Source organism: Telopea speciosissima, chromosome 2 (genome assembly GCF_018873765.1).
Source record: "Telopea speciosissima isolate NSW1024214 ecotype Mountain lineage chromosome 2, Tspe_v1, whole genome shotgun sequence".
Taxonomy (NCBI): domain Eukaryota; kingdom Viridiplantae; phylum Streptophyta; class Magnoliopsida; order Proteales; family Proteaceae; genus Telopea; species Telopea speciosissima.
Window position 1 is genome coordinate 61,622,039 of NC_057917.1, and position 14,200 is coordinate 61,636,238.

The window sequence follows — 14,200 nt, forward strand, 5'->3', positions numbered from 1 at the left end:
TGATTCCTCTCACTCTAGAACAGCCGATTCACACTATGTTTCTAGGGTTCCGATTCTTCAAATAGATTCTGACTGATTCTTGATTCTTGATTCTTGATTCATTCCGGCCAATTCAGAATGGAAAAATGAACCACATTGAGTCCTGGCCCGGTTCAAATTGGGCAGGTTCATTTTAGAATTCTACAAACGAAATCCATTTCACAGTCTTAATTCCAAAGAACCGGAGCCACAAGACACTAGTAGCCTGGCGCGTGAATCGTGATATGCCTCCAACGGTTACTTGACCTTTCGTAACTAATTTTTTAACTGTCACCCTCCACTTCCTATTAAAAACCTCCCTCAGTACCAATTAATAAACACATCAGCTCTGTAACAGAAGCTACAGAGCCTCCAAGTTCTGTTTTTTTTTTTTTTCACCTGATATGTCCATTAGTTGACTTGTCTTCCATCCCCTTAACTCCCATCTTCATGTCAATGATTGGATGCCTTACCTAACAGAGCCGTGCGCATAACCGTCGGATGCACGCTGGGTACTGGAGAGAGGATCCGGGTCCCACCTAACAACTCTAGAGAAAGAGAGTGCAGTAATTGCCATCAGATTAGAATCCAACCCATAGCCGTAATCTCCAGATGCCAATCTGACTGTTAAGAAGTTTCATAAGCCCGTAATCCTTTTCACACAGAATATTTTTTCTTTCTCGTTCTATTCATTCTTGTGTCCTGTGAGGTTGGGAACTATAATAAATTTATAATTCTATCCTAATTCTCTCTCTCTCTCTCTCTACCTTACTCAGGACAGGAGTCCAGGACAGCATCAGATATATATCCTCATTTTTCTTCTTTATCGGACCCCACTCCGCACTAGGCCACCACCCACTCCTTTTTTTGAAAATAAAAAGGCTGAACAAACGAGACGGAGAAGTTTTCGTTTTCGTATATTGCAAGTTTGTAATCTCTCTTTCTCTGTTCGAAAAGCGGGTTTCCAGTTCAGCTCATATCTCCGATTGTGGAGAGTGACATATTAGCGAAATCAAGCGAGTGATAGTTACATACGAAGAGACGTTACGATTTCTGAGCGAGTTCTGCTTGGACTGAACTCGACTGAAGACTTGGTGGAAGACTGGAAGTGGTCAGAGAGAAAATAAATAGAGACGAAAGAAACCAACTCTGCTTGATTCGGTGTGTACCTCGTCACACTTTCATGGCTTTCGGATGCGTTAAGTTCTTTTGCGGGAAGCATTCGGATCGGTGCGTGTATCAGAATCCCTTACCCGTTTGATCTGATTTCTTCCAATTTTTTTTTGTGGTGGGGGGGGGGGGGGGGAAGCATTCGGATCGGTTCGTGAATGATTGTTTGAGTTGGGCTGTTCTTCTGTTACTTCCTGGATATATCTTTGGTTTTTCCGAAAGTAGAAGTAATTAAGGATGTATATATAACTTGTGCATTGGGATGTAATGTAGACTGATGTCAAGTTAGATTAACAGGGAAAGCCCGCATAGGTTTTAATGGTAAAAGGGTACTGGATTAGCTGTGACGTCTTTTCCCTTTGTTTTCTTCCGCGGGTGGGGTGTGTGTGTGTGTTTGTCTTTTTTGTAGGGTGTCTGATGCATGATAGACCTGATTATACAGGAAAAAGCAAGAAAAGAATCGGACAACTTGGAGGGTATTCTCTTTGAAGGAATTGCACGCAGCTACAAATAATTTTAATTATGATAACAAGCTCGGAGAAGGGGGATTTGGCAGCGTTTACTGGGGACAGCTATGGGATGGATCTCAAGTAATGACTCAAACCTCTTTTATTGCATTTGTAAAGTTCTTATATTTCTTCTGCTAGTTTTACTAATTTATTGGGTATTTGTTAGAAAAAATCTAAATTGGCTCTTAAACATTGGGTATTTGATTGATTAAAGCTAAATTGGCTCTTAAACTGAGCACTGATCATTAAGTCTATTATGTCAAGAAGTATATAAAGAGACTATTAGTTGTGTTCATTTATATTAGTTCCTTAGCAAATCAAACTAAAATCTTATTTTATTAACTCATGGAAAGCTTTAGATTGGTATGCTTCTTTCAGTGAACTAATCAATGCTGCTTTAAATAAGCTGTTTTGGACTGATTGTTGTTCCCATCTGCTCAGAATTGTTTGATGTTCAGTTTCATGTTCAAATTGAAGGTCAGAGTGTGATCTGGTAACCATGGCAACGTCTGTCCAAAGATTCTCAATTATCACTTGTGTGAAGATTAGTCTCTGTAAATCATGATAGAAACATGACACTCAACATGAATGATGATGAAAAAACTTGAATGTTTTGCTTCTTAAGTTGATCAGCATTTGAGGGTCATGGTCCCTTGTCCATAGTAACTGATAGTGAGAGATCTGATTCCTTCTGGAAAGGACAAAAAAATTAATGTTGGACATTCATTCACTGAATAAGGAGTGCAATGGTGCTTGTGTTTACAGACAAAGTTATTTAAAGCAGACTTGTTTGAAAAATCATCAGAAGCAAAAGATGGTCTGGCCCTCCTCCCATTTTTTTCCTTGTCATTATCAAACAAATTAACTCGAACATGGAGCAGAGACAGGCAGCAGAATCCCCAAGACTAGAGCCAAATAACTCAAGAAGAGCTCTCAAATGCCCAAAAATTCCGAGAAAAACCCTGCAAACAGCACTACCAATAAAACATCTACCCCTTCGTCCCACCTTCTCCTTTCACAGCAAACTCCACTTCCTCAGCTGCAAAAATGTAATTAGCCTGTAATATCTAGATTTTAGACAAGTTATTATCTTCATGGAGATTGAGAACATGTAAGAAAAGTGAAACTTGGATATTCCTTTTCCAATGATGGACATAATGAACAGTATGACATTACTTTGTCTCAAGGTGGGAACAGTTGGAGCTGTCTACTAATAGTCATATCCTTCTTGTTACTGGGGCAGCAGTTGATGATCCTTGGAATTAGAGTAAGAAGCAATGGCCAATGGGCCATTGCAAATATAGCTCACTGAGCTGAGTAGCAGTTTGTCTGTAATTGGATCCCTTACTCTCAAGATAAACCTTGTAATTTCATCATGGAGTCATTTCTCCAATACTTTGAATATAGTGCCAAAAGTAAGTGTACCATGTCATTTTCTGCAGTGTGGCTAGGTTAACTGTTTAACAAACTGATCATCACCTTGGTTATCTTGGCCTAGTTTCTCCATTGTGGTCGCTTTTCCAGCAGCAAGTGTCCCTCTTCTCTAAGGGAAAATTAAAATTGGACCAAACCTCAGCGAAAACCTTCTCTATGTATATAATGTAGGATAATTAGAAATCCTGCAGCTACCATTATGGCCATGATCGTTGTTCTGCCCTGAAATCTTGGTCTCTTCCTTTGGGAGCTTTGTATCTAGAAGAGGTACTCTGGCATCATTTATAGGAGCGAAAGTCTACTGCATAATTACTCAATGTCTCTCTGGAGTACAGGTATGAGCTAATCCAATATCAATAAAGTGATTGATTGTAACCTTCTTTATCTGGATAGCATAGAAGAGATAATCCAACATAAGATAGATTGGGAATTCGTTGAAGGTTTATTTAACTATGTATTTCACAGGATAGGTGCCAACCCCAGCAAGTTTTCATCAATGAGAATGCCTTTCAATTTTCACTAACAAAAGCAGGCACTGTAACTAGATGAACCAACCCCACCCTCCCTATCATTTAGCCACCATTTCCCCAGCACTCCATAATTCCCAAACCCCTGCCATTATATTGCTAAAAACCAATCAAAACTGCCTTTATAAGATCCTGGCTCAGCTCAATTGAAATCCATGTTGCAGACTAAACCAGATAAAGAATGCACTATTGAATGGGTTCTAATTCACCTAGGCATTAGGGTTCAGAACACCAATGAAACCAGAATCACAGTTACAGGTTTAGAAACCAGCAAACACTGATTTAATTTTAACAGGAGCAAAACAAGCCTGATGTGTCCAGAAACCTGGTTGAGTAGGCTGTTATAGATGGAGATCAATTCCACGAAGTCTGATCCAGATCTGATGGTCCGATCTTAAGATATTGGGCAGGCACAGAAATAGCAAGTAACCAAAATAGAAACTTAGATTTAGTAACTGAAAGAAAATTGTTAAGACATGTACCACAATACATTAGTTGTTAGTAGTTAGTCACGATAGGGGAGTGTCCCATCGTGATATAGGTTAGCTTAGTAAATAGTCTGCTGCTAATTTAAGTCTTACTTTTATTCCTCTTGTAATTAGTCTTTGGCTGTTAATAAGATTCCTACTAACAGTCTAATTGCTAAGTAATAAATAAATTGCAGGCTACCACGATAAACTAAGTTGATCCTATCATGGTTGAACACATCCTCTCTCCTATTGTTCTCTTTCTCTTCTCTCCTCTCTTCACAATTGCAAGTACTGGTTTCAGGTCCTGATTTAGTCACATGGTTTCATAGCTGTAACCAGTACTTGCTTTATCCTTGATAGCCGTTTTGAGAGTTGTTCTAAGTTCTGGTTTGAGGTGTTCAACCACCTATGTTGTCCATTCCACTCTGTGAAACGCTAGTTGATAGAAGAAGAAAAACTAGGGTTTCATATTTGTATGAAGCTCTTACCCCAAAAAAAAAACTTACCTCTGGCTGTTGATCGATTCAAATAAATCAATTCAAGCGAAGATATGAACTTAAGGTCTTCAATTCATTGATCTGGTAGTTCTTCTGACCTGATTCTGGTTGGTTCGACAGTGGATTCTGACTGATTTACTTGATTAGTGGGTCTTAAATCTTGTCAGGAATCATGTTTCTTGTCGATTGGTTCTATGTTGTCCTTGCATTTTTTCGGTCTTTGCCAGAAGGAGGCCAAGATCTTGTTTCTAGGGCTTGATAATGCTGGGAAAACAACTTCTTCATATGTTGAAAGATGAGACTGGTTCCGCATCAGCCGGCGCAGTATCCAACATTGGAGGAACTGAGTATTGGGAAAATTAAGTTTAAGGCCTTCGATTTAGGAGGACATCAGAGTATCAGACCGCTCGCAGAGTCTGGAAAGATTACTATGCCAAGGTTGATTCGTGGTTATTTGAGGGACAAATAACCACTGCTGTCTCCATCTGAATCTGGTTTCTTGGTCGAAGAGAACAATGGGAACTAAAATCATATTAGGAAACCAAGAGAACAATGGGAACTCAAATGAGAGAACAATTTTCTTGGTTGAAGTGACAAATAAAAACCCACAAATTTGTAATCTTCTGAATAAAGAGAAGTCGCAACAATCGAACCAGTGGTGTGAATGACTCTTGGATCTCAAAAGCTTGATGCAAACTTCAGAATACACACTCGATGGCTTGTAAAAAAAAACAGAAAATAGAAGAAGAACGGGGATCGAGTAGGGAAGAAGGGGAAAAGAAAGGGTTGGCTATCTCAGCCTGGGCATCTCACCCATCCTATCTCAGGATTTTCACAAAGGCTCAAGCCAATATTTCATTAATTGAATTCGTGTACAATGTTGGTCTCCCTTACAAACTTATATAGAAGAGTCAAAAATAGACTTAGACACTAAAAAAGAAAGGCCTAACCCAATTCCTAACTGATAAGGTAACCTAAATTGACTAGGAAAATAAAATAATGAAAGAAACAGACTCAACAGAACTATAACTAAACTATTGAAGTAAATCCCGTTTTCCTACTTTCTAATCCTATTTTAGGCTCATTAAAGTGGCCAATTACAAAATAAACCCATGGATCAAAGTCCCACTACATATATAACCCAACCCAAAGCTTATTTTCAATAAAATAAACCCTTTAGGTGACTTATCTACATCATATCTCCTGCTCTTTCCGTGGTTCTGCTGCAACTTCTTTCCTTCGTTTGGTTTATCGGTTGCAAGGTTGAAGTAGTTGATGGGTTTCCTGTGGACTGTGGTTGCATGACTGTCTTCAACCAAGCCAGTTGCTGGTTTCATGAAGAAGCTTCTTCTCTTTTCTCGGAAGGGGGTGTGCCGGTTGCGTGAGATATTTTTTGTCCTTAATATCTTTTCTTGTTTCATCCTTATTTTATGTTATTACCAAATCTGTCCCCAATCTATAAATACTAATACCCTACATATCCATTGCTAATTTATGGTTGTTTACCAAACTGCCATTGTCTTTTTAATACTTGGAGTCTTGTTGATTGGGTGGGCCCATAAGAAATCCATGCGGGGTTTTGGAACCCCAAATTGCATTATTGGTATATTTGATTGGGTGATTCCATAAGTGGCCAAAATTTACAGAATTTTCATTAGTTGTATATTTGCAATTTTATTGCTTTGGTGGGCCTAGATCACACCAGTTTGGAGTTGCAATGATTTAAAGATTGATACTTGCATGTAGTGATGGTTGTTATTGCTGTCATTGGAGATTATTTGCTCAGATTTATTTAAATCTGGCCTATCTGGTATTTTTTTGGCTACTGTAAGGGAGAGATTGGAGATTATTTTATTGGGATCTTATTTGCGGATGCTCTTGATTATGGGATTTATGTGATGCTCCTCCTTCGTGATGCTGGTTATTGCTGCCATATGATGGTGGATTTGTTAAGTGCACATGTATGGAATGTTGGGGAGATATGGTATAGCTAAGAGTCTAGGAATTTAAGTATTACGTCGATGGTGTAGTTATTTAAATTTGTACTGTATGTATGTGAGGGGAGTAGTTGTAGGATTGTGCGAAGTACGCGGGATTATGGTGTAGTTGTAACCGAGTAAGTTGTAACCGTATGGGAGGCCAATTTATATGGGCTCTTACGAATAGAGAAGAAAAAGGACGAAAATCCTAAATCATCTCTAGAGTTATCTTGAGAAGAGGATTGGCGACCTCCTAATTGTGCCGCGACGTCAGGCTTTGTCTGTAAAGCCAAACTCCTCTCTTTCTCTCCCTATTATTTCTCTCTTCTTTTTCTTATTTTATATTTTAGGTTATCTTGCACGTATCAGGATTATTCTTTATTGCATCCTTTGCATTATTTGTCCATGTGTAATGCTACACGTAAGGGGGAGATTGGAGATTATTATTATTATTTGCTCAAGTCATCAGCTGAAGATTATTATTATTATTTTGTTCGTGTCATTTTCTCATGTCCTCAAAAATTTTTTATCTATGAAGATGTTATTTGTGGTATTCAGCAACAATGCAATTTATCAGTGGTCTACAACAACCTTGTTGTCTGGTTCACAGCAACCTTATGCTGTCTGGTTCTCGGCAACCTTATGCTAATGTAAGGCTAGGTACAGAGGTAACCTAACCCCAAATATCCCCCACAATAAGGTCTAACAGTCCCAACAATAGAGGTCAATGATTCAACAACCAGCAGCTAAATAGGGCTGCCGCAAGTCTGTAATAGGGGTATATGATTAGAAATTACTCAACTCAGATCCAACTAAGGGTGTCAAAATCAAACCGAAACGTGAAACCGTTTAATAAATGGTTCGGTTTTGGTTTCAAAATTAATTAAACGGTTCAAACAAACTGGACTGGTTAACCGAACAAACCATTTTAACATTCTTAGTCTAAGAATGTTAAAACGGTTTATTCGGTTAAACGTTAATCTTAGATGTACATAAATTGGTAAAATCAAACATAAACTGTTTACCGAAGCTGAACCAAACCATTTAAGCCGAAACCAGGAAACCGTTTAATAAATGGTTTGGTTATGGTTTCAAAATTGAGACATTTATTTTAATGGTTTAAATCGAACCGGACCATTTAACACCCTTAGATCCAGCAGCTGTAGGTCTGGAATAGGGCCTGAATCCCTATCAAGTTTAAGTCTATTACAGGTGAAGTATTGCTGAAAATATCTGGCCAATACGACTTGTAAATTCAGAGATATTTGTAGGAAATGAAAATAGAAGGTTAGTGGTATAGACCAAACCAGCCAGCAGAAGAGGGCCAGATTGGGATCAAAGCCTTAGGGTGTAAGGATAGTCCTCCAAATTTGGGCTCAATCCACTAAGTGGTTGCTGGGTTATGATTCCTCGAAGTAGCAGCATCAGTGGTCTACAGAACAGACCAGCCAGCAGCAAGGATGGAGAACTTTGATAGCTCTCAGATCTGAGGGCTGCTGCTTCACAAATACAGGTCGAGTGGGGGCTTCCTCTTTAGGTGTCTCAGATCTCCAAAGAACAACAGAAGAAGCTCCTTGATGGCAGAGGTAACCAGACTCGAACCAGCAGCAAGGGAAATAGAAACAAACCAAACTTGTACTGCATTTTTACTTGATTCACAGCTACATATGCTGCAATTTTATCTATGACCTCTATTTGGTGCTCATAAGTGCATCGATATTTGCACTTTTGTCTATCTTCTTTGTGAAGCTTACTACCTGTTTTCCTTGAGAAGGGCTTATGATGTACCTGTTGCATGCTGCACTTTTATCTATCTTCTTTGTGAAGATTACTACTTACTGCTTGCGTTCTTTGAGTAGGACTTATGATGTTGTTGTTGCTGCTATGATATTTTGGATTGCAGTTGGTATTCTTTGCCGTTTATTTTGTTCGTTGCTGTTTGGATTTTGGATTTTGGATTTATTCGACACAGATTTTTTCTACTATTGTTGTTGATGATTGGTGTGCTTGAGTTGATATTGCTACCAGAATGAAGTTCTTTATGCTCATTGGTGTCTACGACTGCTATATATGTTCAAGACTGGCTCTGCAGTTAATATATGTTCTTGTTGTACTCAGTTGGAGCCTTTGATATATACTCCAGCTTGAGGGGGAGTGTTAATAAATGTACTGCAGTACATTAGTTGTTAGTAGTTAGTTACGATAGAGGGAGTGTCCCATTGTTATATAAGTTAGCTTAGTTAGTATTTTTCTGTTAGTTTAAGTCTTAACTTTTATTCCTCTTGTAATTAGACTTTGGCTTTTAGTAGGATTTCTACTAACAGTCTAATTGCTAAGTTAGAAATAAACTGCAGGGTACCACGATAGACTAAGTTGATCCTATCGTGGTTCAGCACATCCTTTCTCTCTCTTCACAATCACAGGTACTGGTTTCAAGTCCTGGTTTAGTCACAAGAATAACAATCAGAAATCAGGAAATAAAGCGTCAGACTTAAAATAGAAACTTGGATCAGAATTAGAAAATAATCTGGGCAGAAAATAGAAACTGATATGAGAACAGCGAAATAACTAATGAAACAAAAAACCAATGGTAACTGAGCAAACAGAACCATTAGCAACCTGGATCGATGGAGGAGAGAACCAACAGAACCAGGGAAGGATAAACTCACCAGTCACAGGTTTGGTAAACAGAAAACTAACCTCAGTTAATGGAAGAGAAAGAAAAGAGGAGAAAAAGATATGTTCAAGCTTCCGACCTGAACAGCAGGGCAGGAATCCCACCTAGCTCCAATCCCAGAATCTCACTAGGTTTCTCTACTGAATCCCTCAGTAGAATAGGTCTGAATGAATCTCACAGAACCAGGCTGTCTCTCACAGAACAACAAAGCAAAGCTTGGTGGAAGACCAGTGTTTAACCATACAAAAAAGAAATAATGTCAAAAATAGGATCATCCCATAATGATTCCAGCAGATCACGACATATAAATCAGCAACAGAACATAACAGTAACACATCAACAGCCAGACAATAGCAAGTAACAGAATTGGGAAAGTCGACAACTTGGATGGGTCTGATATTCCTACTGAAGATAGGTCTTTAGAAGTTGATTAAAACGTCAAAACTAGAGCCTCATCGAATGGTTGGGTGCTGAGATATGACCAGACATCAGAATTAGCAACTGGCACACTGGATGAAGTAGAGCTTCCTGTCGTAGTGCCTTTAGGATGGTTGAACTCCTAAGAAACTCAGCCTCTTCTGATGGCTCAATATTGAGATATGACAGGTCTTCGAAATTAGAAGGTAAAATTGAAATTTGTGGCTCACACAGCATGTAACAACTTCCAGCCATTGGATCAGTCCAATTTCTCCGTTGAAGGAAGATCTATGTCAGGGTAATATAATACTGAAACATGGGCTGCATCTGATCAAGAGATTGACAATTCCTTGGATTCAAAAATAGCAGCAATAGAACTTCAAATACCAGATTCCTCAGGGCTTATTCTTGACTTCTCCAGCCAGCACTTGACGTATCAGCAACAGGGTAGTCTTCAAAGATCCAACAAGTCCAGCAGCACAGCAGGGCTTCCATTGCTTCACAGGTGCTTGATAATTGCAGAACAAATAAATAAGAACAAAAGAAATCAAAGAGGAAGAAGGGAAGGAGGGACAGGGAAGGGCCTCTCACAGCATTTAATGGCAAAGCCAATTTCCTCAACTTCAAATCGTAGGGAGGGTTCTCTGCCTTCTTGTTATTAATAGATTGCAATTACAGAGAGAGAAAACCAGAAATAGAGACCAGTACATGTGTGGCCTATAGTAGGCTGCTAAACCCAATATAGATCCCCCCTCTCTACAAATTAGAAAGTAAAAGAAATAGCAACCTATTGAAATAGAAACTCTACCCTCTTGCTATCTCATATATCTGGCTATGGGCCCACACATAAATTCTAAGAATCTTTACCATGCAGGGCAGCAACTTGCTCCCAAGATACCCCCACGCTATAGCCAAGCTGGACCCCACTTAAACTGACAAATATTCCACTGGACCTGCCGTTCGATGGCCGTCTTGGATCAGGAACTTGGGCTTAACCAGTGCTTAAATCATCCCAAAACATGGGCCCAAATATGGGTCTGCTTAGGAATTAAATCAAGGCCTAATACTGCATCAAAACTTCTCTTTATTCATTGAAGTAAGGAAAAATAGAATTAGGAAACTCTCCATGTGCAGGCTAAGGAAAGTGCCATCGCAACCTAACTTTTGAAGATTGAAAATCTCTAGCTACTTTAGGAAAATAGAAATAAACACCTAATTTCTTATAGTTCTCAAATCCCTCATATTTAGGCATATAGAATTGGCCCATTACAATAGAAAACTATGCACATGACCCATAGAACCCATGGGAGACTTGAGAATGCCTTTACGGCACTGAGCTACACAGTCAGCATCCATAAAATTGAATTTGATGCACTCCTCTGCAGGAGGTGATCAGTCATTAACCACCATCAGGAGAAAGCGCATGAGTTGGACGATTCCTCACCATATCGACTATGGACGTCCTCAGGATATGTCGCTAGTAGCTGCCCAATGGTTTACCTACCACTTTTATTTTATTTTATTGTGATACCGGTCTTGAAAAAGCATTTAGTTGTGTGCTTTCCAAATTTCCCATGTGGTCACTATAAGCACAAAGAAACAAATTAGATAATTGATGTTATCAAGGTGATTATTCTATCCCGTATAGAGATATAGTTCCTCTCACTAGAGTAAGCCTCATAGCACGCTTCTCCATCTTGGGATTCAAACAACCAACTGACCTCAGGTTTTCTGCAAGGATACCCAAATAAATCAGTGACAAATCCTTTATACTTGAGGTATTCAAAAGATTATATAAGAGAGGACTGCTGGAATTTCAGCCAAATAAAAAAGAAATGATTCACAGAAGCTTGTATTAGCCCTTTTTTAAGGAATTTTAATACCGTTATTACCAACCAGTATGGTTTTATGGATTATTGGGAAAAAACCAACAGTCTATCACAAACTAAAAAATATCATGCAACTTTCCCCCTCAATTCCAGGATTTCTCTATCAATTGTCATCTAAGAAGATAGCTTCAATATTGTGTAAGAATAAATTCAAGCTTTCAATTCATACTATTTCTTGTAAGTTTAATCTCATGATAGTGAACTTTGTTTCTAGTTCTCTTTTATTATTATATATAAGTTCCTAAGTGTCTTTCCTCCTTTAATTCGGCTCTCCTTTCCTCCCCTCCAATCCCCCCTCCCCCACCCCCACCCCCAAAAAAAAAAAAAAGAAAAAAAAAAGAAAGAGAGAAGCAATCTCATTGAGCAGCTTATATGATCCAATCTTTCCTATGGATTTCGGAGTCGCTAGAAGCATCCCATCAGCTCGTGTAGCCTTTGCTGGGGTTCTGTGACTTCTGTCTCCTCCTGATACCTTTGGTTACATGGGTGTCAGTTTACAAACTAAGAGAAAATCAAAATTGACTCTCTTAATGCTCCCCTTTCTTTGTTTTCTCTTGTTATATTCACTTATCCCTTTTGATCAGTTAGTGAAGTGAAGTAAAACTTTCAATTGCAAGTGATGTGGATTGGGAAATAAAATCGCTGGATGTTTGGGTGAAAGTAATTTGATGTGAAATGAAGATAAATATGTGAGTTGTTACTTCACTTTTGGTCGTTCACTCATTTCATTTCTAACCAATTGGATGCTTCGTATATGCAAACCACTCTTCTTTTATATATCATTTAGTATCTATAGTTGTCTTGGATAAATAAGGTGCCATCTGCTGGAAAGAATTATCATTTTTTATTATACAGATAGCTGTTAAGAGGTTGAAAGTCTGGAGTGATAAAGCCGAGAGAGAATTTTCTGTTGAGGTTGAAATATTGGGCAAAGTCAGGCACAAAAATCTGCTGAGTCTACGTGGATACTGTGCTGAAGGGCAAGAGCGCCTTATAGTGTATGACTACATGCCTAACTTGAGCTTAATGTCCCATCTTCATGGCCATCACTCCACAGAATGCCTTCTTGATTGGGAGCGGCGGATGAAAATTGCAATAGGGTCCGCGGAGGGAATTGCGTATGTCAAGAATCCATGTGCATTATTTCTATTTTTCCCTCGTCTCTATCTTCCCTCTTTTTTTGTGTTCCCATTAACCTATGGTTTAATGGATGCAGCTATCTTCACCATCATGCGATTCCACATATAATCCACAGGGACATCAAAGCAAGCAATGTGTTGCTAGATTCAGATTTCCAGGCCCAGGTAGCTGATTTTGGCTTTGCAAAACTAATCCCAGACGGTGCAACACATGTCACAACAGGGGTCAAGGGCACCCTTGGCTACGTCGCCCCTGAATATGCCATGTTTGGGAAAGTGTCAGAGAGCTGTGATGTGTACAGCTTTGGCATGCTTCTGCTGGAGCTTGCCAGTGGCAAGAAACCCATAGATAAACTCAGTGTGTCGATGAAGCGCACAATCTCTGACTGGGCGTTGCCATTGGCCTGCCAGAAGAAGTTCAATGAAGTGGTCGATTCAAAGTTGAACGGTAAGTACATTGAAGAAGAGTTGAAGCTGGTAGTTCTTGTAGCACTAAAATGTGCTCAAAGTCGGCCTGAGAAGAGACCCACCATGCTAGAGGTTGTGGACCTGCTGAAGGGAGACTCAAAAGAAAAACTAGCTAATCTAGAGAATGACGAATTATTCAGGGAGACATCAGCTGGAGGACGTCTAGAGGAAGATTCAGAGGGTCATCAAGAGGATGGTTCAGACTTCATCTCAGAAGAAAAGGAACCAAAAGAGTTTAAAGAAGTCCCGCGAACTGAGATTGAGGGGTCTAATGGCAGCTGAAGCTTAAAGCTCCCCGACTTTCTCAAATTTTAGATAATTAATTTGTATAAACAATCTGCTTGATCTGAAGTATGACCTGCAAGTATTGAAGGTCTTTTACCATAGGAAGGTGTCACTGGCTACCCATTTAAAAGCATAGCCAGGTGTATAGCTGCCTGCCCATTTGAAACCATTGTTTTGGGTTAAAAGTGTCAGGTGTGTGGTTTTGTCGTTTGTAATTTTTCCTTGTTTATCAGGTTCAAGAAAAGCCAAAACGTGTTGGTGGTTGAAGCCTACCACCTACATTCAATTTCTTAAACAGCGAAAGGTTGGTCAGTATACTAGCTATTGTAATATCTATTTCGAGATCTGTTTTGGAACTTTTTTGTGTGGATATGATATCAGGCTTTGTAATGTGATTTTTTAATAGTCTTAATGGCTGGAGAGTTTGTTTTGTCGGTTCTTTTCTGATGGGCAGCAAATTTCAATAGTAGACTGGTTACCAAAAAGACTAGTGTATACCTGAAAACTTGGGGTTGTTTCATGTGAAATGTGTTCATTGCTTAAAAGGTTAAAAAGAAAATGGAAAAATACAAAGATGGAGAATAAAGGACATATTAATAGACGTTGCTTGATGGTTTCTAGTGACTCCAGCCTCAGTAAGTTTAGGTGGATTGGTCAGGATATGAGCCCCTGGAACCTGAAGCTTGCTATGTGTTCTATGATGACGATTTGGCACCCGCTG

The 14,200-nt window shown here is 39.2% G+C and overlaps 1 protein-coding gene across 1 annotated transcript; it reads left to right on the plus strand.

Annotated features, from left to right (window-relative positions):
* The first annotated feature begins 1,194 nt into the window (after positions 1–1,194).
* LOC122652075 (PTI1-like tyrosine-protein kinase At3g15890) lies at positions 1,195–13,871 on the plus strand. Its single transcript, XM_043845745.1, has 4 exons — positions 1,195–1,248; positions 1,631–1,778; positions 12,443–12,705; positions 12,804–13,871. Exons 1-4 carry the CDS (start codon positions 1,202–1,204, stop codon positions 13,474–13,476), a joined length of 1,131 nt encoding a protein of 376 aa, XP_043701680.1. The 5' UTR covers positions 1,195–1,201; the 3' UTR covers positions 13,477–13,871.
* The last annotated feature ends 329 nt before the right edge of the window (positions 13,872–14,200 follow it).

What these genes read in the sequence shown, in the direction of transcription:
- LOC122652075 (XM_043845745.1), top strand. Translation starts at nt 1,202, where the DNA reads ATGGCTTTCGGATGCGTTAAGTTCTTTTGCGGGAAGCATTCGGATCG. An exon ending in AGCTATGGGATGGATCTCAA is followed by an intron (nt 1,779 to 12,442) that starts GTAATGACTCAA and finishes TTTATTATACAG; the next exon opens with ATAGCTGTTAAGAGGTTGAA. An exon ending in GGGTCCGCGGAGGGAATTGC is followed by an intron (nt 12,706 to 12,803) that starts GTATGTCAAGAA and finishes TAATGGATGCAG; the next exon opens with CTATCTTCACCATCATGCGA.